Genomic DNA, 24,967 nt, shown 5'->3' on the forward strand with positions numbered 1-24,967 from the left:
TTACTGTCTTACTGCCTACCAGACCTGTGTTTGTCTGACCCCTTTTGTTTTCAGCAGGGGTCCCTCACAATTCACCAGCCCTCTGCTGGAGGATTCCCCAAAAGCCAGTACAGGAATTGGAGGTGTAGGTTTTACTGCAGGTTGGGGCTTCCCCACAATGTGACACATGTGGCAAGTTTCACAGAACTCCACCACATCCTTGTGGAGTTTTGGCCAGTCAAACTGCTGTCTTATGTGGGCTTTGGTTTCTCGTACACCGACTTGTCCAGCCATTGTAAGCTCGCGGGCCATTCTTAATATTTCTTTATGGTACCTCGGTGGCACCACTATCTGGTGAAGTACTGTCCACTCTTTGTCTGCATCTCATCAGCACCTCATTATTTAAATAGTAACACTCAGGGGCTCCCTCTGCTTTAATTTCTGTTTGGACAGTCTGTGCTAACTTCATTAATATAGGATCGGCTTGTTGAACCTCGACTAGTGAAGATTTGTTTGACCCATTCCTTGGGTCCTCTAACTTCCCAAAGAAGGTTTCAGACACCCAGGTCATCTGTCTGCAGTGCCGGTTCAGTCTCCGCTGAAGGAGAAATTTGACCATGGCCTGAGTCACCACATAATCGGGGAAATGCTGGGGACTGTCTCCTGCAACTGCCCCATCTCTCGGACCTCTTTCAGTCTCTTTATCACTACTGGGGAAGCTACCACCTTCGCTCCTGCCAGATCATTACCCAGGAGCAGGTTGACCCCATCCACAGGCAAACTAGGGACAATCCCCACAGTCACCGGTCCTGAAACTAGTTTGCACTCCAAATGCACCCGATATAAAGGTACAGGCATACTTTGCCCTCCGATACCATTCACTACTACGCTCGCATTCACTGCACTCTCTGGGGGGAAAGGACATGCCTTTTCCCAGCAGAAGGGATCTGGTGGGTCTCTGTATCCCTGAGTATGACGATGGGCTTTGCTTGCCCCACTCAAGGCGTATGGGGTTACTCACCCTTTGGATTCTAAATCCTGATAATCTTCAGGGACCTTGTTAAATTTTCCTGCACCCACAGCAGTATGTTGTTGCTGTTGGAGTTAAAGCCACAGCCTGCTCAGCTGTGCTTTCCATCAGGGTCCCATCTCCTGCACTTGTCTGGTGTGCCGTGATTAACCCTACAAGTTTTCCCCGTAATTTCCAGCAGGCACCTTGGAGGTGACCTGCCTTGTTACAGTGGAAACACAGGTCTTCGGGTCTCACTCCATCTTTTTTGGCTTGAGCTTTCCTTTCTTGCCCAGGGCTCTTTGGGCTCTTATCACCCTTATCAGCCTCCCACCTTTTATCAGTTTCGGGCTCGTGAGGGTGATTAGGGAAGGGTTTCCCTTGAGGTACAGACTTTTATATGAGAGTAAATTGATCAGCCAGAACTGCGACCTGCCTGGCTCTGTGAACCTTTTGTTCCTCTACACAGATTTTAATAGAAAAGGGAAGTGAGTTCTTAAATTCCTCAAGAAGAATCACCTTTTGGAGGTTTCCATATGTGGGCTGCACTTTAAGGGCCCTTAGCCACAGGTCAAAAGCCAGCTGCTTACTTCTTTCAAACTCAAGGTAAGTTTGCTCAGGCTGCTTCTGGAGGGTTCAGAATTTCTGGCGGGATGCTTCTAGTACTAGCTCATATGCCCCAAGGATAGCATTTTTAGTCAATTCATAATCTGATGAACTTTCATTTGGCAACAGTGAATAAACCTCAAGGGCTTTTCCTGTTAGCTTGCTTTGTAACAGCAGAGTCCAGCTCTTGGTTGGCCATTTCAACTGTCTTGCAAGCTTTCCAAACGTGACAAAAAAAACTTTGCCATCTCCCTCATTGAACTTCGGAATCAACTGGGAGAACTTTAAGAGCTCAGCACATGGCTCTGAGCTAAGGGTAGCTTCCACACTGGCCATGCTTTCACTGGGGTTACCATGTCACCCCCTAGTTAATTCAAGCCGCTTTAGCTCCCTTTCCAGACTTTTAGGGCTGAATTCTACCAGCCCCTCGGCATCTGGGGTCATGGTGGGGGGAGACCCATAAGATACTTGCGGGAGCGGCCTGCCACGACTCCCGACGATGAGAAGGCCCTGCTGCATTTTACTGATGGCGGCAAGGCCTCGGTGCGCCACCCCCCCACCACCCCCCCGCTTGGAGGCGGGGCCTTCATTTAAATATTAAAATGAATTAAAATCAAATGCTAATTCACTGACCTGGTCCCGGCAGCTGTCCCGCAACTTGCACACCTTCGGACGGAGTTCCGAGGCCAGACAGTTGTGGGGAGGGGGAGGAGGTAAATTATCAGGGCGGGGGGGGAACGGGGAAAACCTTTTCTTTGGTTGTGAGGTTGTTGGGAAGGGGTTGAGGGTCAAATGTTCTGAAGGTGGGGGGTTAAAGTTAATTATTTTACAAATTGCTTTTTCAGTGAGAATTGGTTATTTTATTAATTGATAGTGCAAGGCTTGGAAAGGTGATTGGAAGTGTTGCTAACATTTTCTTTCTTACATCTAAGCGCCAGCACCTTTAAAAATTTTAATGAACCTGAAGGACTTGAAGCACTTTAAAAATGGCACCGTGCCTGCGCAGTGGTGCCGGATGCTGTTGCTGGGGGGCAGCGGCCAGCACCTCTCTGTCATTGGGAGTGGCCACTCCACCCCCTCTATTTAAATGAGCCCCGGTGCGCAATGTCACGGGGGCTCAGTGGCGGCGCTTCCGTGTCAGAAGGCCGCCGAGTTCAAAGTGCGCCACAGCAATGTGCAGCGCGCTAGTAAAATTCAGCCCTTACAGTCTCTCCAGAGCTGTACAGGCAGTCACATGATTCCATCAAGCCCCTTTGTTTTTTTAAATGAGGTTTTTTCTGAAATCTTCTCTGAGATTCAAGGTGCTACACCTCAAGACATCCAGTCACACTTGGAGGGGGTTGACTCTTTCAAAGTCAATGGGTGTAGATGGCCCTGATGACCATGTTGATAAGGCTATTCTCGGTAATTTAATCACTGAAAGCACCCCATTGTGCTGGCTAGGTTGAATGAGACTTGTCGCCTCCAGTTTGTTCTTTTGGTGTTTCAAATGTAAATTGCAGTGGCCATCTTGGCTGCCAGTTTTTATTTAAAGTTACTTGTAAACATTTCCAGTAAAAATCTAATGCAAGGTTCCAACCAATGAAATTAATATTTCCCTTTTGACATATAGGGTTTTCATGACAATACTAATAGTGGCCAATGAGTGAGATGTTGTGCTACTTTTTTTTGTTCATGGGATGTGGGCATCGCTGGCTAGGCCAGGATTTATTGCCCATCCTAATTGCCCTTGAGAAGGTGGTCAGCTGCCTTCCTGAACCGCTGCAGTCCTTGGCATGTAGGTACACCAACAGTGCTGTTAGGAAGGGGGTTCCAGGATTTTGACCCAGAGACAGTGAAAGAACAGCAATCTTGGTTCCAAGTCAAGATAGTGTGTGGCTTGGAGTGGAACTTGCAGGTGGTGGTGTTCCCATGCATCTGCTGCGATTGTCCTTCCAGGTGGTAGAGGTCACGGGTTTGTAAGGTGCTGTCGAAGGAGCCTTGGTGAGTTGTAGCAGTGTATCTTGTAGATGGTACATACTGCTGCCCCTGTGCATCAGTGGTGAAGGGAGTGAATCTTGAAGGTGGTGGATTGGGCTGCCAGTCAGGTGGGTTGCTTTGTCCTGGATGGTGTTCAGCTTTTTGAGTGTTGTTGGAGTTGCACCCATCCAGGCAAGTGGAGAGTATTCCATCACACTCCTGACTTGTGCCTTGTAGATAGTGGACAGGCACTGGGGATACAGGAGGTGAGTTACTCGCTGCAGAATTCCCAGCCTCTGACCTGCTTTTGTAGCCATAGTATATATATGGCTTGTCCAGTTCAGTTTCTAGTCACTGGTAACCCCTAGGATGTTGATTGTGGGGGATTCAGCAATGTTAAGGCCATTGAACATCAAGGGGAGATGGTTAGATTCTCTCTTCTTTGAGATGGGTCATTGCGTGGCACTTGTGTGGCATGAATGTTACTTGCCAATTATCAGCCCAGGTCATGATTCACAAAATGTTAATATCCAGGTACGGTAAGTGATTAGGAAGGCAAATGGAATGTTGTCATTTATTTCAAGGGGAATGAAATATAAAAGTAGGGAAGTTTTACTACAGTTGTACAGTTTACTACATTGGTGAGACCACATCTGGAGTACTGCTTTGGTCTCCTTACTTGAGAAAGGATATAATTGCAATAGAAACAGTTCAGGGAAGGTTCACTCAACTGATTCCTGGGATGAAGGGGTTATCTTGTGAGGAAAGGTTGGACAGGTTGGGCCTATATCCATTGGAGTTTCGAAGAATGAGAGGTAATCTTATTGAATCATATAAGATCCTGAGAGCACTTGATAGGGTGGATGCTGAGAGGATATTTCCCCTTATGGGAGAGACTAGAACTAGGGGACACAGTTTAAAAATTAGTGGCCTCCCATTTAAGATGGAGATGAGGAGAAATGTTTCTCTCAGAGGTTGTTAGTCTGCGGAATTTTCTTCCCCAGAGAGCAGTGGAGACAGGGACATTGAATATTTTTAAGGCTGAGTTGAATAGATTCTTGAATAACAAAGGAGTCAAAGGTTATAAAAGCAAGAAATGTTGGAAATACTCAGCAGGTCTGGCGGCATCTGTGGAGAGAGAAGCAGGGTTAACGTTTCAGGTCAGTGAAGAAGCGTCACTGACCTGAAATGTTAATTCTGCTTCTCTCTTCACAGATGCTGCCAGACCTGCTGAGTATTTCCAGCATTTCTTGTTTTTATTTCAGATTTCCAGCATCTGCAGTATTTTGCTTTTATTTTAGAGTCTAAGGTTATAGCTGGTAGACAGGAAAGTAGAGTTGAGGCCAGAATCAGATCAACCATGATCTTATGAAATGGTTGATTAGGCTTGAGGGGCCAAATGGCCAACTCCTGCTCTTTATTCATATGTAGATAATGGAGGATGTCTGGTGCCTATGGAACTGTACACCAGAAAGGAGTCAATACCTTCAAGAGGAAAGAGAGCTCATTACTTTTATATTCTAATAACTGTTTGGCTTACAGTCCTCTATCATTTCTGATTTGCTGTTCAGACTCCTCTCCATTGTTGACATGTGCTTTCTTTATTCTCCCTCTTTCCAATTCTAAAGTTTGTTCGAGTCTCTCCTCTCTATTTCCACCACTGGAGTTTCCTGCCCTGGTTCAAATTATACATCCATAATCTGAGTATTATAATTAAAGTCCTCTCTTGTATAGTGGCAGGAAGGGACTGTAAAGCAACCCATTTCTTATAGTGTAAGACAAGGGTGTTTACTATCATTGCTCTTATGTGATAAATAAAACACAATACAAATGTAATCCCATTTGTTCGACAGACATTTTATGGTACAGATGAGCTTTTGAAACCTCAAAGGCCTCTCTGTAACTGATGAACTACCCACTCTGAGAAAGCGATGGAATAAATTTATTCCACTGTCAGTAGAGTATGACAAAACTATTCTAATGCAGTGGTTTATAAAAATAATACTTTATCCTCCAAAAAGAATGTCAATATGTTCTGGAGAACATGAAATGATGTTCAGAATTACAGCACAACATTTCACAGGGATAGCCTTGCACAAGACAGTTGTATATCTTTCACTTAAGCAAGCCTTGGATTTGTTCCAGGCAATGTTTCTTTAGTTTGCACTGAATTGGCAGTGAAAGAGGATGCCTACATCATGATGAGCAGATGGAAACTCGACCCTATCAGTAAAATTGACCCCCAACAACACAATCAGCAGAATCCATTAGTGAGAAAAACACCTTTTTGGTCACAATGCTGATGCATGGGAGAACTTACATTTCAAAAAAATCACATTTAGCTATGTATTGTGTTCCAGACAGCAAACCACAGCAGTGAATGATGGTGGGAACAACAAACCTTATAATTGGGCAGAGAGGAATAGGAACATAAAGAAATGTCTTGTTCTCAGCACATGGATGGAAATCCAAATCAACAACTGAGTAAAGCTTGTTGAGTTCAGCCATGGACATTGCTCCATACTCAACAATTTGGGAGTGTTTAGTTCATCAATATTTGTCTGGCAATATTGATAGTTCATCTCTTCAGATACATATATAAACAAACATCATTTACTATTCTCTGTGCTTCCTTTCTTTTTTAAGAAGATGAACATTTAAAAATCTGGCTGTTCTATTAGTTGGCTGATATATCTGGCTGGAATAAAGAATGTATGCAGTCAAAGGGGAGACAGTAGCATAGTTATAATGTTACTGGTAATGTCACTGGACTAGTAATGTCACTGGGCGGAACAGTGGCGCAGTGGTTAGCACTGCAGCCTCACAGCTCCAGCGACCCGGGTTCGATTCTGGGTACTGCCTGTGCGGAGTTTGCAAGTTCTCCCTGTGACCGCGTGGGTTTTCGCCGGGTGCTCCGGTTTCCTCCCACAGCCAAAGACTTGCAGGTTGATAGGTAAATTGGCCATTATAAATTGCCCCTAGTAGGTGGTAGGGGGATGTGGTAGGAATATGGGATTAATGTAGGATTAGTATAAATGGGTGGTTGATGGTTGGCACAGACTCGGTGGGCCGAAGGGCCTGTTTCAGTGCTGTATAATTAAATTAAATTAAATTAAAAATTTAAATTAAATTAATCCAGAGGCCCAGGCTAATGCCCCAGGGACAAGGGCTCAAACACTACCACTGCAGCTGGTGGAATTTAAATTCAATTAGTTAATAAAAATATGGAATTGAAAGCTAGTCTCGGTAGTGGTGTCACAGAACTGTCGTCAATTGTTGTAAAAACCCATCTGGTTCGCTAATGTCCCTTTAGGGAAGGAAATCTGCTGTCCTTACCTGGTCTGACCTACATGTGACTCCAGACCCACAGCAATGTGGTTGACTCTCAACTGTCTTCTGATAACGCCTAGCAAGCCAGTGAGTTGTACCATACCGCTATTGAAAAGTTAATGGACTGCAGCAGTTCAAGAAGGCGACTCACCACACCCTTCTCAAGGCAATTAAGGTTGGGCAACAAATGCTGGCCTTACTACCAGAAGGACGTGGAGGCTTTGGAGAGGGTACAGAGGAGGTTTACCAGGATGTTGCCTGGTCTGGAGGGCATTAGCTATGAGGAGATGTTGGAAAAATTCGGATTGTTTTCACTGGAACGACGGAGGTGGAGGGGCGACATGATAGAGGTTTACAAAGTTATGAGCGGCATGGACAGAGTGGATAGTCAGAAGCTTTTTCTCAGGGTGGAAGAGTCAGTTACTAGGGGACATAGGTTTAAGGTGCGAGGGGCAAAGTTTAGAGGGGATGTGCGAGGCAAGTTTTTTACACAGAGGGTGGTGAGTGCCTGGAACTTGCTGCCAGGGGAGGTGATGGAAGCAGATACGATAGCGACGTTTAAGAGACATCTTGACAAATATATGAATAGGAAGGGAATAGAGGGATATGGGCCCCGGAAGTGCAGAAGGTGTTAGTTTCGGCAGGCATCAAGATCGGCGCAGGCTTGGAGGGCCGAATGGCCTGTTCCTGTGCTGTACTGTTCTTTGTTCTTTGTTACCAGTGACACCCACATCCCATGAAAGTATAAAAAAATTAAGGGTAGTATATCTGAAATGCTGGGAATTGTTTTATTTTTTAAAAGGCCCACACTTGTTTGAGGACTATCATTGCTTTAGGGAAGTATCAATCCTTCTGAGTATTAGTTATATCCTGTCTTATGATATTAAAAATTTCCCAAACATCTACAGAAGTTAAAAGGTTTTGCATTCCATCCATCAAATGTTCACTTCTTGTTCATGATATTTTAGGACCTTTTAAGTGATAGCTGCACATTTTAAAAAATTCATTCATGGGATGTGGGCATCGCTGGCCAGGCCAGCATTTATTGCCCATCCCTAATTGCCCTTGAGAAGGTGGTGGTGAGCTGGTATGCCCCAGGTAACTGTAAAATAGAGTCCTGACAACTCACATGAGTCATACAGTTTCTTACAGAGATTATTGTGCTTATCTTTGTCTTTTTTATAGCTGAGAACAAAGTTGACAGCACAAGAAATTCAGCAGTTTGCTTTGCTGCTCCGTGAGTATCGAACTGGTGCTTCAGTTGAAGATTACTGTGCAGAACTTCTTCATCTTTATGGAGAAAAAAGGAAGTTCCTTCTTTTAGGTAAGAGCTTTCCCTTGTGGGTTATCACAGCTTGTTAAATCAACCTTAGACTGGAGTAGACTAGGGAACGATTCCTCTCCTGACAGAATAAATATATTTTTATATTTTGTGATGAGGACATAAGGAATCTGCAAGTGGATATAGATAGGTTGAGTGAGTGGGCAAAAATTTGGCAGATGGAGTTTAATGTAGGAATGTGTGAGGTCATGCACTTTGGTAGGCAGAATCAAAGGGCAGACTATTATTTAAATGGAGAGAGACTTCAAAAAAGTGCAGCACAGAGGGACCTGGGTGTTCTTGTGCATGAAACACAAAAAGTTAGCATGCAGGTGCAGCAAGTAATTAAGAAGGCAAATGGAATTTTGGCCTTTATTGCTAGTGGGTTGGAGTTTAAAAATAGGGAAATCTTGTTACAACTGTACAGGGTGTTGGCGAGGCCGCACCTGGAGTACTGTGTACAGTTTTGGTCCCCGTATTTAACAAAGGATATACTGGCATTGGGGGCAGTTCAAAAGAGATTCACAAGGCTGATTCCTGGGATGAAGGGGTTGACTTATCAAGAACGGCTAAACAGGTTAGGCCTTTATTCATTAGAGTTTAGAAGAATGAGGGGTGATCTTATTGAAACATACAAGATTCTGAGGGGGCTTGACAGGGTAGATGTTGAGAAGATGTTTCCACTAGAGGGAGAATCTCGAACCAGGGGACATAGTTACAGAATAAGGGGACATTCATTTAAAACTGAGGGAAGGAATTTCTTCTCTCAGAGGGTAGTGAATGTCTGGAATTCTCTACCCCAGAGAGTTGTGCAGGCTAGATCTCTGAAAGTATTTAAAGAGGAGATAGATAGATTTTTGAAATATCGGGGAGTTGAGGGCTATGAGGAGCTGGTACGAAAGAGGAGTTGATGTCTGGGGCAGATCAGCCATGATCTTATTGAATGGCGGGGCAGGTTTGAGGGGCCGAATGCCCTACTCCTGTTCCTATTTCTTATGTTCTTTTCTTATGTTTAAATGTAGGACAGACCCTGAGAGTGATGATTCATCAGTGAAACAGGTTACTCAGGCCAGAATAAATTAGCAACATTGCACTGTAGGAACAAGTGATTAGGATTTGTGGTTGTATCTGGCATTTTATAGCTGTTGCCTAAATTGTCACATGTATTGTCCTGCATAAACCAATTCAATTAAAAAGGTCCAGTCACGGCTTGACAGTTTGGTCTCCAACCGGAATCGAGCACAGCATTTAATCCTTGGTAGAGCACATTTGGTGTAACTATTTTATTGCATTATTTCTACACAGTTAAAGATAATATAAATTAATCAGCACAAAAAGAAATATAACTCAGTTTCACAATTACAATAACACAGCATGAACTGTGTTTAATTTAGCACCACGTAATTCACTGCCCACGCTTTTCCAATATTCACTTGCAGTCGGTGCAGTTCTTCACTACCAGTGCATACTTTGAAAAATATCCCCTCATTAACTTGCAGATCTAAATACCAGTACTTGTTTCTATGCTAAGGCATTTGGGTACCTTTCTGTGTGATATTAAATAAGGGAGGAGGGAATATACGTGCTGTGTGTAGAAGATTGTTCCTGTGTTCCAAATTGAAATGATCCACTTCTGACTGGTTTAATATTATCTTAACAGGCAGTTTCATGTTGATTACATAACAAAAATCTATAGGCTGACCAGCATGGTCGGAAGATCATTACGGTCTCAGTTCAGATTTTTCCTTTACTCTGGATTTTAGACTGGCCCTTTTATTTGAGGGGGATGTAAGGAAACAAGCGTCTTGATTTCTGCATTTATTACATTAAATTGAACCTAAAAAGATGTTACTTTTGACCACAATTAATAATAGTATTGCACAAGCATTTTATATTCGTATATAGGACAGAGAGCTGATTTAAGTGAGACATAGGTCTTTGGAACTAAAGAAACAACCGGCATAATCCAGTTCACATCACTTCACCAAAATTCCACAGAGGAAAATTAATACAGGACAAATACAAGTTCTGTTAATTTTTGTACAGAGCAGAAAAATGGTTTAAAGTTTGATAATGCTGCTCTGAGAGGTTCCAAATCGGTTACATTAGGCTGAATTTGATGAGCATGCCGCCGCTGAGCCCTCATGATATTTCACACGGGGGCTCATTTAAGTGGAGGGGGTGGAGTGGCCGCCCCGATGACATAGCGGGGGCAGCTGCTCAGTCCCCGGCAATGGCGTCCAGCGCCACCACACAGGCACCGGTGCCATTTTTAAAGGGCTTCAAGCTTTAGCAAAAATTTACATTTTTAAAGGTATATTACTTTTCATTCGCTTATAAAAAATAATTAGAAGATGGAGGCCCTTTCCCAACACTGCCCCCCAATGGTTTTTTTAATGCCCTATATTCAGAAAACGTATTTTATTCCCACCCCGAACTTTCCCCCCAACCTTCTCACATTTGCCCTTAAACTCCTTCCTACCATCCCCACAAGCCAATAAGAAGTGTTTTCCCCGCTCCCCCACCCTGATAATTTCACCCATTCCCCCCCCCCTCCCCACTAGTGTCTCGCCTAGGAACTCCGAATGGAGTTTCAAAGGTATATGAGGTGCGGCCAGTGGCCGTAAAATCGGCGTGGGACGGCCACCGGGACCAGGTAAGTTTATTTGCATTTCGTTTTAATTAATTTAAATATGTAAATGAAGGCCCCACCACAGTTGCAGAGGCCTCACCGCCACAGATAAAATGCAGCTGGGGTCATGGCGAGCCCCGCCCGCAAGTATTTTACAGGCCCCCCCCCCCCACCACCATGACCCCCAACGTCGAGGGGCTGGTAAAATTCAGCCCATTGAGTTCCAGTGCCATTTTAAGCTTTACATTCCCACCCTGAAACCATTCCATGATTCGTGATGTTACTTATTTCCTTCCTAAAAAATATATTTTTTTTAAGTGTTGTATTTTTCACAAATAGAAACAGGTGAAAGTGGCCACTTGATTCATTGAGAAAGATTTTATAGCCCTCTCCCTCATGGTATCCAACAGATTCAGTACCTATTAGTACCAATTAACACCTTCTATAAGATTATCTCTCAGGCATTTCCTTTCAAGGCTGCAAAGTGTCATTCCTCATAATGCAATCCTGTAATGCTCAGCATCAGGCCAATTGTTCTTCCCTGTTCCACTTCCAATGTTTGAACGATTCCTTTGTAAATCAGTGATCAGAGCTCGATGCAGTTTTCAAGGTGTGACCTGACCAGAGCACTCTACAGGCTAAGTTTAGTATTGCTTGAAGATGGAACATTTTCCCTATACAAAAGATATGTCAATATTTTGTCACATAATTTTATTAAAATATTGAAATTGAAATTACCAGTTCAGTGAAGTATTATGCATATTAAGTAGCTTAAATGGACAACAATCCAAGGTATCTTTTCCCCCAGTAACTAGAATCACTGTTGATGCTGATGAGAGTTCAGATTCAAGTCTTCTAACTTTCAGAATAGTTACTTCCATGAGGGAAGGAATTAGTTTTGTGATGCTTTTAGATCAATTGTAAATTTTAAATCTGAGATTGATAGATTTTTATGATCTGAAGGTATTAAAGGATATGGGGCAAAAGCAGGTATATGGAGTTAGGTCACCAATCAGCCATGATCTCACTGAATGGCAGAACAGGCTTGAGGGGCTAAATGACCTACTCCTGTTCCCATGTTCCTGTTTGTAGTCTCTACAGTTCTTGCAGGGAAAATTTTGAGCTAACTAATTTATGTCTCATTCTTAACATAGGGATGCGGGCCTTCATACCTGATAAAGACACAAGCTACTTTGAAAGCTTTTTAGAAACCATTGGAATTAAAGATGGAAGAGGGATATTGACCGACAGCTTTGGAAGAATCAAGAGGAGTATGAGTAATACATCAGCATCTGCAGTCAGAAGTTATGACAGCTGGTCTGTGCCTTCAGAATCAGATACCTTTGAAAGAATGATTTCTAATATTACACATGACATAGAAGCTTTAGGATGTGATGTGGAAGATGATTTACTGTGAGCAACATAAAAACATTCTATCACTTTGCTTAACTGTTCTAATTAATGACTTGACTTCGCAGTCACTCAGCACAACGAAGTGTGAAAGTCTGCATAAAGTTCTTGTTTCCTGCTAGTAAGATGTGCAGTATGCTAAATGTTTGATTGTTTCTAAGTGTTAAATATTTTGGTAAAACTACAGCTGGAAAATCACTGAACAATGTTGTCATACAAATATTAATATACTCGTATCAAATTTCTCTCTCCATCATCTTAACCAAGATAATGACTTTTTTGCTTCAGTTGGGCCGATGGACGGAATCTTCTTCTCTTTAAACATTTTCAGACGACGGGACTATTTCCGGGTCCCGACCCCGCTGGTGTCTGCAATGCGCCCACCTGTGCAATCGTCCAGGAGGCGACCAATTCACGGACCGCTTCTGCTTTTGTTGTTCAATTAGGAACGGCGGGCGGGCTGCACAGGCAGGAAGGCCCCTCGGAGCTCCTGAGGCAAAAGGCAGACACCAATCCTACTGTGAAGGCTGTGTGCTGCTGATCCACATGGAGCAGGAGAGGACAGCACAAGATGGAGGCGTGATTCTCATTATGTGAGTGGCAGTCTATCCCTTCCGCCTAGCACTCTCTAGTGGATCCCTCTGCAGATGAGGCGAATCCACTAGCAAGCCTTTGCTGGCAGAAGGCCCCACGATTGCTAGTTTGTTCCCCCAATATTAAAATTTCTTGCTGATCTCATGGCGCCCTGAGCTCTGGTTTGCTGTCGCCTCCTGTGAGTGGGCGAGTTACAGACAAAGCAAGGGCCTCCTGCACCCTCGGCAAAATCTCAGATTCTTCAATAAATGACTGCTAATTACTTAATGCCTCAACTATATGTCTGCTGCTGCTGGACACATTACCACCGCCACTTTGATCCAGCCTCTGGCAAGAGTTCTCAGAGGCAGGGATCCTCTTACATGCAACTTTCTAAACTTGCGTTCGGTTCCGTATCCAAACCCACCACCGAGGGGCGAGGAAATTTCCGCCCAATGTCTTCATGAAAATAGTACCGAAGACCGGTGCTCCCGAACGTGCCGCGCCCCTAGCCAAGCTGTTCCAGTACAGCTACAACACTGGCATCGACCCGGCAATGTGGAAAATTGCCCAGGTATCTCCTGTACACAAAAAGCAGGACAAGTCCAACCCGGCCAATTACCGCCCCATCAGCCTACTCTCAATCATCAGCAAAGTGACAGAAGGTGTCATCAACAGTGCCATCAAGCAGCACTTGCTTAACAATAACCTGCTCAGTGATGCTCAGTTCAGGTTCCGCCAGGGCCACTCAGAGCCTGACCTCATTACAGCCTTGGTTCAAACATGGACAAAAGAGCTGAACTCAAGAGGTGAGGTGAGAGTGACTGCCCTTGACATCAAGGCAGCATTTGACCGAGTACAGCATCAAGGAGCCCTAGCAAAACTGAGGTCAATGAGAATCAGGAGTAAAACTCTGCTGGTTGGAGTCATGCCGAGCGCAAAGGAAGATGTTGGAGGTCAATCATCAGAGCTCCAGGACATCACTGCAGGAGTTCCTCAGGGTAGTGTCCTAGGCCCAACCATCTTCGGCTGCTTCATCAATGACCTTCCTTCAATCATAAGGTCGGAAGTGGGGATGTTTGCTGATGATTACACAATCTTCAGCACCATTCGCGACTCCTCAAATACTGAAGCAATCCGTGTCGAAATGCAGCAAGACTTGGACAATATCCAGGCTTGGGCTGATAAGTGGCAAATAACATGTGTGTCACACGAGTGCCAGGCAATGACCATATCCAACAAGAGAGAATCTAACCATCTCCCCTGGACATTCAATGGCATTACCATCACTGAATCCCCCACTATCAACATCCTAGGGGCTACCATTGACCAGAAATTGAACTGGAATAGCCATATAAATACTGTGGCTACAAGAGCAGGTCAGAGGCTAGGAATCCTGCAGCAGGTGACTCACCTCCTGACTCCCCAAAGCCTGTCCACCATCCATAAGGCACAAGTCAGGAGTGCGATGGAATACTCTCCACTTGTTTGGATGGGTGCAGCTCCAACAACATTCAAGAAGCTCGATACCATCCAGGACAAAACAGCCCGCTTGATTGGCACACCATCCACAAACATTCACTCCCTCCACCACAAACGTACAGTGGCAGCAGTGTGTACCATCTACAAGATGCACTGCAGCAACGCACCATGGCTTCGTAGACAGCACCTTCCAAACCCGCGACCTCTACTACCTCAAAGGACAAGAGCAGCAAATGCATAGGAACATCACCACCTGCAAGTTCCTGTCCAAGTCACACACCATCCTGATTTGGAACTATATCGCCGTTCCTTCACTGTCACTGGGTCAAAATCCTGGAACTCCCTTCCTAACAGCACTGTGGGTGTACCTACCTCACATGGACTGCAGCGGTTCAAGAAGGCAGCTCACCACCACTTTCTCAAGGGCAATTAGGGATGGGCAGTAAATGCTGGCATAGCCAGTGATGCCCACATCCCATGAATAAATTAAAGAGAGGAATTTCATACAACTGGGATTAACATTCATACAATATTATGGCTCACTGTCATTTTCAAGCTTAAATGAATGGTAGGCTTGTATTTTGCTAGCCTCCAGAAAATTATAATTGGATGTCATTATGTAAAATGAGTCTGAATTTGATTTTTATCTTCTTCAAAAGCTGAGAAAATATCCAAAATGTGGATAAGAAATAACATCCTATTTAAACTGTGTGCACCATACGGTTAAAGTTATTATACATATTTTTGTGTTAAAATGACTATAATGAATTGAATAGGGAATTCATTCAACATAATGCTTTGTTTTGAAGTTCTTTTGTGGTGTCTTGCAATAATGAACTTTTTTGGCTCTGAGCACAGGCGAAATCATTAAACAAATTATGCATCTCCTTCTGGAAATTTTCTCCACTTCATTTCCACTATTTTTTTCAGTGTTCCTTTGTCTATTGCTGTATTTGTATTTCACTCTTCTCTCTCTTTCTGTGTTTTTTATAGACTTCATTTTCTTCATGGTATCTTTATCTCTTTGTATGTGATGGACTTCTTTGCCTCTCTCACTTTTTTGTAAGTTTCTCCTTTTGTCTGTCTCCTCTCCCTTCTGTGTGTCTCCCAATGTCTCTGTGTGGCTCTCACATATGTTCCATTACTGATATACCATCTTCCACTGATGTGCGATCTCAGGTATAGACCTGAGGCCAAAAGAGGTACCAAGGCTGGGACTGAGGTAGGCATTTGGAGTGAGCTGGCATGAGCTGTCAGAAGGACTGAGTGGATGTATCAGCTGGACTTTGGGCAAGGGTTTTGGAGTGTATCAGATACTCTAGATCCTTGAATATTCCATGAAGGTGCAAGAGGAAACTGGGTCCTGCCAGCATTTGGAGAGTGTAAAAGGGATCTTTCTTCACTGGCTGAGAACCATGACCTTGCAGAAAAAGGGGAAGGCTTGGACTTGACAGCACCTGGCAGGTGTAGGGATAGGTCTGGTAGTATTTACTGAGGGGAGGAATTATTGTGGTCAGCACTCGTATAGGATATCCAGCAGTACTCAGTGATTCTGGAAATATTGGAGGGAGGAAGAGTTGAGGATCTGATCACATGATGATAGAAGTTTAGTACTTAGCAGAACTCATTGGTGGGGAGACTAGGATTTGCAAATATAGTAGGGAGAGAAATGAGGCACTTGCTTATTTACCTTTCCATGTTTGTTGATTGATTGAGTTAAATGTCCCATTTACAGCCAATTATCATGGTTCATTTAACAGATAATAGTGATTTCTAAATTAATAGGATGTTTGAACCAATCATGATTTATTTGCCTCCCATTTTCCCTCACTATACATATGTGACAGACAAGCACCAAACACATAGATGAAAATAGTTAGCTCCCAACGTTGAAAACAAACTAAGGATAAACTGAAATAAAAACAGAAAATGCTGTAAATGCACTGAAAATAAATCAGGTTAATCTTTCAGGCCTGAGCTTTGATGGGAGTAACTTCTTCACAGATGTGACTTTTTAATTTATAAAACAAACCTACAGGCTTGGGTCCATCATTCAGCAGGAAAATTCATCGATTTTTGATTCAGCATGGTGGAATGACACCAGTTTGGCCAGATTAAATCTTGAAATGGAGGTGTGTATAGGACCAACCTTAATGGTCTGTATAGTCTTTAGGAGTAATTTCAATGCGACAAGCTGTACTGACAGGATATACTGTTCAGGAAATCAGGATTACAATGTTACAGTCTTATCTTCAATCTATTCCCCACGAGCCCAAGTCTCCAATGGATTGCAGAATGTTCCAATAAGCTTAGGTTATTTTATTCCTCCTTCCTCCCTTGATAGCGCTGACTTATGCCAGGGTACAGTTACACACCAGTCAGCCATCTTCTATTACCTTATCTTCCTTCATTATTCAAATCTGAGCCATGAAAACAAACAGTGGCAGGCGGTTTAACTGTGGAGTTGAGCTTAAGTCTCATCTTATTTTTATTTATTTAGAGATACAGCACTGAAACAGGCCCTTCAGCCCACCGAATCTGTGCCAACCATCAACCACCCATTTATACTAATCCTACATTAATCCCATTACCCTCTCACATCCCCACCTTCCCCTACCACCTACCTATACTAGGGGCAATTTATAATGGCCAATTTACCCATCAACCTGCAAGTCTTTGGCTGTGGGATGAAACCGGAGCACCCGGCGAAAACCCACACAGTCACAGAGAGAACTTGCAAACTCCACACAGGCAGTACCCAGAATCAAACCCGGGTCACTGAAGCTGTGAGGCTGCGGTGCTAATCACTGCACCACTGTGCCGCCCAATACCCAAATGCACACAATTTCCAGCAGAGGCATTTAATAGTGATCAGGAGCAGGAACTGGACTGAGCCTTCCCTTCCCTAATCCTAGGTCATAGAGTCATTGTGGCAATATAATCAGTCCCATTTCTCCACTTTATCCTCATAGCCCTGCAAGTTTATTTCCCTCAAGTGCCCATCCAATTTCCTTTTGAAATTATTCATCGTCTCCGCCTCCACCATCCTTGTAGGTAGTGGTTTCCAGGTCATTTCCACTCGCTGCGCAAAAAAATATTCTTCCTCACTTTCCCCCTGCATCTCCTGCCCAAAGTCTTGGGCTGAATTTTATGTAGCTAGCGGGGTTTCAATGCCAGGCCAGAAAGCCGAGGGGAACCCCACCTCAGCATCGCACTGCAGGACCCCAGGCTGCATTTTACAACATTCAGGCAATTAACTACCTGGAGCTGGGCTCCCTATCCCTATAAGGATAGGAGTTCCCACTTCCAAGAGCTGCCAGCCAATCAGAGGGCTGGCAGCTCAGCAGTCCCAGCAGCGCCATGGGAGCAGTGGCCACTGCTGGTACTACAAAAGGCCCAGGACCAGCAGCAGCCAAGGAACCTCGGAGAGCAGAGTTGGGGCGGACTCACTAGGGCCAGTCAGTATATGCAACAGCTGAGCAATTTGTTATACTGCCCTCTCTGCTGCCATCTCTGTTGGGGAGGTGTAATTTCTGCTGCTCTCTCTGTTTGGGGAGGTGTGAATAAAATTTGTTCGGTAATGGCTGTTTACTGTGAGTCCATATATTAGCTGCTCAGTGAAATGCATGACAGAAAGATGGCAACGAGATGAGACTGATTCTTTTTTTATATTCCATTCATGAAATTAAGGTCTGAAGAATATTGTGACACATTTTTTGGAGCTCCCAAACTTGATTTTGAGGAAGTTAGAGTGATTTGCAAGATTGCTCTTTGTGGGTGCACATCGTATTCAGGTAGAACTCAATGAGTCAGCATAGTACGTAATTGAAAGAAAATGGCACTGAAGACAAATTTTGGGACAGAATCACAGAATAATAGTGAAGAGGCCCTTCGGCCCCATTGAGTCTGCACCGATGCATTAAAACACCTGACCTGTCTACCTAATCCCATTTGTCAGCACTTGGCCCATAGCCTTGAATGTTATGATGTGCCAAGTGCTCATCCAAGTACTTTTTAAAGGATGTGAGGCAACCTGCATCTACCACCCTCCCAGGCAGGGCATTCCAGACCATCACCACCCTCTGGGTAAAAAAGTTCTTCCTCAAGTCCCCCTTAAACCTCCCGACCCTCACCTTAAACTTGTGACCCCTCGTAACTGACCCTTCAACTAAGGGGAACAGCTGCTCCCTATCCACCCTGTCCATGCCCCTCATAATCTTGTACACCTCGATCAGGTCACCCCTCAGTCTTCTCTGCTCCAGCGAAAACAACCCAAGCCGATCCAACCTCTCTTCATAGCTTAAATGTTCCATCCCGGGCAACATCCTGGTGAACCGCCTCTGCACCCCCTCCAATGCAATCACATCCTTCCTATAATGTGGCGACCAGAATTGCACACAGTACTCCAGCTGTGGCCTTACCAAAGTTCTGTACAACTCCAACATGACCTCCCTGCTTTTGTAATCTATGCCTCGATTGATAAAGGCAAGTATCCCATATGCCTTTTTCACCACCCTATTAAGCCTCCCTTCTGCCTTCAGAGATCTATGGACAAACACACCAAGGTCCCTTTGTTCCTCGGAACTTCCCAGTGTCAGGCCATTCATTGAATACTTCCGTGTCACATTACTCCTTCCAAAGTGTATCACCTCATTTTTCAGTGTTAAGTTCCATCTGCCACTTTTCTGCCCATTTGACCATCCCGCCTATATCTTCCTGTAACCTAAGACACTCCACCTCACTGTTAACCACTCGGCCAATCTTTGTCATCCACGAACTTACTGATCCTACCCCCCACATAGTCATCTATGTCGTTTATATAAATGACAAACAATAGGGGACCCAGCACAAATCCCTGTGGTACGCCACTGGACACTGGCTTCCAGTCACTAAAACAGCCATCTGTCATCACTCTGTCTCCTACAGCTAAGCCAATTTTGAATCCATCTTATCAAGTTACCTTGTATCCCATGTGCATTTGCTTTCTTGATAAGTCTCCCATGTGGGACCTTGTCAAAGGCTTTGCTGAAATCCATGTAAACTATATGAACTGCACTACCCTCATCCACACACCTGGTCACATGCTCAAAAAATTCAATCAAATTTGTTAGGCATGACCTCCCTCTGACAAAGCCATGCTGACTATTGCTAATCAAATTTTGCCTCTCCAAGTGGAGATAGATTCTCCTTCAGAATTTTCTCCAATAGTTTCCCTACCACTGGCTTATCTACAACCTTTCTTAAATAGTGGGACCACATTAGCTGTTCTCCAGTCCTCTGGCACCTCCCCCGTGGCTAGAGAGGAATTAAAAATTAGGGTCAGAGTCCCTGCAATCTCCATCCTCGCGTCCCACAGCATCCTGGGACACAAATCGTCCAGACCTGGAGATTTGTCCACTTTTAAGCCTGCCAAAACCTCCAATACCTTGTCACTCCCTATGACAATTTGCTCAAGAACCTCACAGTCTCTCTCTCTAAGTTCCATATCTACATCCTCATTCTCTTGGGTGAAGACAGATGCGAAGTATTCGTTCAACACCCTACCAATGTCCTCTGGCTCCACCCACAAATTTCCCCCTTGGTCCCTAATGGGTCCCACTCTTTCCCTGGTTATCCTCTTCCCATTGATATACTTATAGAATATCTTGGGATTTTCCCTACTTATACCAGCCAAAGCTTTCTCATATCCCCTCTTTGCTCTCCTAATTGCTTTCTTAAGCTCCATCCTACACTTTCTGTACTCCACTAATGCTTCCATTGATTTGCTCTCCTTGTATTTACTAAAAGCCTCTCTTTTCCTTCTCATCGTACCCTGAATGTTTCTGGTCATCTATGGTTCTCTGGGCTTGTTGCTCCTACCTATTACCCTGGAGGGAACATGTTGGGCCTGTACCCTCCCCATTTCCTTTTGAATGCAGCCCACTGCTCTTCTGTAGATTTCCCAACAAGTAACTCTTTCCAGTCTACCTTGGCCAGATCCTGCCTTATTTTACTAAAATTCGCTCTCCCCCAGTCCAAAACCTTTTTTTGCAACTTATCTATTTCTTTCTCCATAACAAGCTTAAATTGTACCATGTTATGGTCACTATCACCAAAATGCTCCCCCACCAACACATCAACCACCTGTCTGGCTTCATTCCCCAGAATTAGGTCCAGCACTGCACCCTCCCTTGTTGGATCCTCTACATATTGGGCTAAAAAGTTCTCCTGTATACATTTTAAGAACTCCACTCCATCTAAGCCCTTAACACGATGACTATCCTAATTAATGTTGGGAAAGTTGAAATCACCTAATATAATTACCCTATTATTTTTACACACCTATGCAAATTGCGCGCATATTTGCTCCTCAATTTCCCGCTGACTATCTGGGGGTCTATAATAAACACCTAGCAATGTGGCTGTCCCTTTTTTATTCCTAAACTCTACCCATAAAGCTTCATTTGATGCCCCCTCCAAGATATCATCTCTCCTTACTGCAGTAACTGACTCCTTAACTAATATTGCAATGCCCCCTCCTCTTATACCCTCTCCTGTCTCACCTGAAGATTCTATATCCCAGGATATTGAGCTGCCAATCCTGCCCCTCCCTCAACCATGTCTCCGTGATGGCTACTATATCACAATTCCACGTGTCAATCATTGCCCTTTACTCATCCGTTTTACCTGCAATACTCCTGGCATTAAAGTCAAGGCCTTCCATCCTGGTCTTACTCCCTTGAAACTTACTTCCGCATTATTCCCTCTGACTTGTTTGCTTTCCTGTGCTTAGCTATGGCCCTATTCTGCTAGGAGTCTGCGTCCCCTCCCCCAGCCAAATTAGTTTAAACTCCTCCCAACAGCACGTAGACCGTCCCGCTTGTACAGGTCCCACCTTCCCCAGAAACGGTCCCAGTGGTCCAGGAATCTAAAACCCTCCCTCCTGCACCAACTCTTAAGCCACACATTCATCTGTGCTATCCTCCTATTTCTATACTCGCTAGCACGTGGATCTGGGAGTAATCCAGAGATTACAACCCGAGAGGTCCTGCTTTTTAGTCTACTGCCTAACTCCCTGAATTCTTGATGCAAGACCTCATCCCTCTTTCTACCTATGTCATTGGTACCATGATGTATCATAACCTCTGCCTTATCACCCTCCCCCTTCAGGATACCCTGCAGCCATTTATTGACATCCCAGACCCTGGCACCAGGGAGGCAACACACCATCCTGGAGTCACGTTGACGGCCACAGTAGCGCCTATCTGTTCCCCTAACTATAGAATCCCCTATTACTATTGCTCTTCCTCTCTTTCCCCCTTCCTATGCAGACAGGCTGCTTGTGGTGCCAGAAGCTTGGCTCTGTCTGCACTCCTGGAGGAACCAGCCTCATCAGCCTCCAAAATGGAATACCGATTTGCAAGCGGGACCCCAAGGGACTCCTGAGCTACCTGCCTGTTTCTCTTGGACTGCCTGGTGGTCACCCATTCCCTTCCTTCCTCAAGTCCCTTCAGCTGCGGTGTGACCACCTCTCTATACGTGCTATCCACAATGCTCTCAGACTTGCGGACGCTCCACAGTGTTTCCAGCTGGCGTTCCAGCTCTGAAAGCCGAGCTTCCAGGAGCTGCAGTTGGACACACTTCCTGCACACATGCTGGTCCCGGGGACTGGAAATGTTCCCGGATTCCCACATGCAGCAAGAGGAGCAAACCACGGCTTCAAGCTCTCCTGCCATGACTAAACCCTTTAAATTTAAAACTATAGAAGATTATAATTAAAAAACAATTAAGTCTTGCTAAAACAACAACTTACAATTCAATCCACTTTGAAAAATACCCACCAGGACTTACTCACCAGTCAGCTGTGCTCTTTGGAAGCTCTCGGCTCCCCTCACTCTGAGGAAAGGTAGGAAATGAAAGGAGCTCCTCGCTCCCTCCTCATCGAACTTCCTCAGTTACCAAACTTCCACTATAGCACTCCAGTGCAAACAATGTCTGCACTGTAAGATGGCCCACTTTTATACTGGCTGACTCTAGCCCCTGAAAACTGGTTTAAGCCAATTCTCTAATTAACAAGGTGCAGCTGCAAGCAGAGCCTGAGTGAACTCTGTTTAAAGCTGGTCTAAAACTCACCTTCTCCAACCCAAACAGCAACTGTTAAGTTAATCTGCTAAATAAAAGACAGATTAGACTTAAGATAAAATTAACCCTTAATTATCCTCAGTTACCAAACTTTTCTATAGCACTCCAATGCAACCCAAGTCAGCACTCCAGTGCAAACAACCAATGGGGGACAATGGGGGAATTCAACCCTAACAAAGAGGACTGGTTTAATTTCGAGTGAAGGTTACACATTTGGCTGAAAGCTAATAAGGTAGATGAGGGCCAAATACTTTTGAGGTTGTGTCTAACCAGTGTTGCCCACAAGACCCCAGTATTATGGACTATTCTGAAATTTGAGAGATTCTGGATATTACGGCACAACTAAGAATAAAATCGCACTGCGAGTTGCATTCCGTGAAAGGAAGCAGTTTCCAAGTGAGACTATTGCTAATTATATTCTTGAATTAAAGAAACTCTCTCATCACTGTGGGTATGGCGTGAACTTAGAAGTCAATTTTAGAGACACATTCATTGGAGGTTTAAAGAGCAGTAAAATCCAGGCCAAGCTTTTGAGTAAAAGCAATAAGCTAACATGGAAGGAGGCCTGTGATGAAGACATAACTATGGAAATGGCAGGAAGAGATAGTTGCAAATTGCAAGAAAGTTATTTTCTTGAGCCAGCAGGGGAGGTCTACCAGATTTCAGTGGGAACCAGGCCACGGCAGCCAAGTGCACAGACTCAGAGTCAGGAATTTAGATGCTATTGTTGCCATGGTAGCCACCGACTATCCAAATACCCCCATTTACAGTCAAAGTACTATACCTGTGTCATATCCAGAAGGAGTAGAGGAAACAATAATTCTCCAGGTCGCGGTAAAGCTCAAGGTCGCAGCAATGCACCAGACCATGGTCATGGTAGATCTAAAGCTACTTCAGGAGTCTGGAAGTCCTCAAATGCACATATATAGAAACAGAAGTTGATGTTATCGAGCAGGAATATCAACAGTTGTACACAGTCAGAGAGTAAGGCTAACAGCACATGGAAGATGAGAGTAAAAGGGCTAAAGATATAATTCCAGCGCCCACAGTAAAAATGAAAATTGGAGATTCACAACTTCTGTTCATCACTGATACAGCTGCAGCAGTGTCTGTTATCTCAGAGGGAGAGTACAAGATGTCTCTAAGTCACATTCCCTTATGCAAAACTGGTGTGAAACTGATGAGTTATTCAAGTAACTGTATTCCAGTGTTATGTGAAGTTAGTGTTAGGGTGGAATATGATGATGCATCCTATTACTTGCCGTTGGTAGTAGTAGGAGGGAACAAAGTCTCCCTGATAGGAAGGAATTGATTTAAGAAAATACAGTTAAACTGGGCTGAGTTATTTTCAGTAGGGATCAGTAATAGTTTGTCTGACATTAAGGAAGTGAAGGCTGATTCACTTTTGGCCTGTGAATTACTTTACATACACAAATGACATGCCAGTGTCTGCCCGAGAAATTAGTGCAGAAACCCGGAAGGATGTGGTGCTCAATGTGGTGCTCAATAAAGTGCTCAATTATATCATGAGTGGCTGGTCTAAAGAGTGTGATGATTTGAAGTTGATGTATTTCACATGTGAGTGAACTGAGTGTAGATCAAGGCTGTCTCCTATGGGGTTTAAGAGTCATTATTCCACCAAGGTTTAGAGAGAGATTGTTAGAGGAACTTCATCAAAAGCACACAGGGATAGTCCATATGAAAGCAGTAGCAAGAAGCTATTTTTGGTATCCAAAGTTAGATAGAGATATTGAAGAGTTGGTGAAAATTTGTGAAGTGTGTCTCAGAAAGAGAAATGATCCAACCAAGGTTTCTTTCATTCTATGGTCAAACACAAGAAAACTGTGGGAACGAGTACATGTTGATTTCTTTGAAGTGGAAGGGAAAGAGTATTTTGTTTTGGTTGATAACAAGTTGATAAATGTTGAGTCTATGCTCAATACCACAAGTGCCAAAACTATTGAGGTTTTGAGAAGTTGGTTGGCAATTTATGAGTTGCCAGAGGTGTTGATGTCAAATAATGGTCCAGAGTTTACATCAGAAGAGTTTGAAATATTTCTGAGTAAGAATGGAATCAAACATACTCTAATACCACCATATCACCCAGCATCAAATGGTGCTGCAGAAAGAATTGCACAAATTGTAAAGAGGTCTTTGCAGAAGTTTTTGCTAGGTGACAAGCTAGGCAGTAATGTCTATGTTTCTCTTTGACACAGCTAGACAATTTTCTGTTCCCTTAGAGAAAAACCTGTCTACAACAGGTTGCTCACCTTCTGAGTTAGCGTTTAAATACACTCCTAGGACAAGTTCTGCTTTGCTTAAGCCTGACATCAATAGCTAAGTAAGAGAAAAGCAAGACAGAGTGAAATGAGTCATGATGCACAAGGCATGAAATCAGAAGGTCATGGTGAAAAACACCGAGGTGATAAGGAGAAGTATGTGTTTGGAGTTGTTGTTAAAAAGTCTAGGTGCATTCGCATATCTAGTGAAGAATGGAGAGAGACTCCATCAGTATCATATAGATCTTTTGCTTGAAAGAGAAAAT

At 44.0% G+C, this 24,967-nt stretch overlaps 1 protein-coding gene and 1 long non-coding RNA gene across 2 annotated transcripts in view; one reads left to right on the forward strand and one right to left on the reverse strand.

Moving 5' to 3' along the window:
- Positions 1-12,269, forward strand: part of ccm2l (CCM2 like scaffold protein) — a 94,943-nt gene extending 82,674 nt beyond the window's left edge. The window contains exons 9-10 of the mRNA XM_068048346.1: positions 8,069-8,207; positions 11,991-12,269. Of these exons, the coding sequence (XP_067904447.1) occupies positions 8,069-8,207; positions 11,991-12,253 (402 nt within the window). The 3' untranslated portion in view covers positions 12,254-12,269. The remainder of the gene's footprint in view (positions 1-8,068; positions 8,208-11,990) is intronic.
- The window catches only part of LOC137378184 (uncharacterized), a 41,065-nt gene continuing 27,150 nt past the window's right edge, over positions 11,053-24,967 (reverse strand). The window contains exons 2-3 of the long non-coding RNA XR_010976576.1: positions 23,207-23,323; positions 11,053-11,510 (exon numbers count right to left, since the gene is read on the reverse strand). This is a non-coding gene — a long non-coding RNA (uncharacterized lncRNA). The remainder of the gene's footprint in view (positions 11,511-23,206; positions 23,324-24,967) is intronic.

This window comes from Heterodontus francisci, chromosome 16 (genome assembly GCF_036365525.1).
Source record: "Heterodontus francisci isolate sHetFra1 chromosome 16, sHetFra1.hap1, whole genome shotgun sequence".
NCBI lineage: Eukaryota > Metazoa > Chordata > Chondrichthyes > Heterodontiformes > Heterodontidae > Heterodontus > Heterodontus francisci.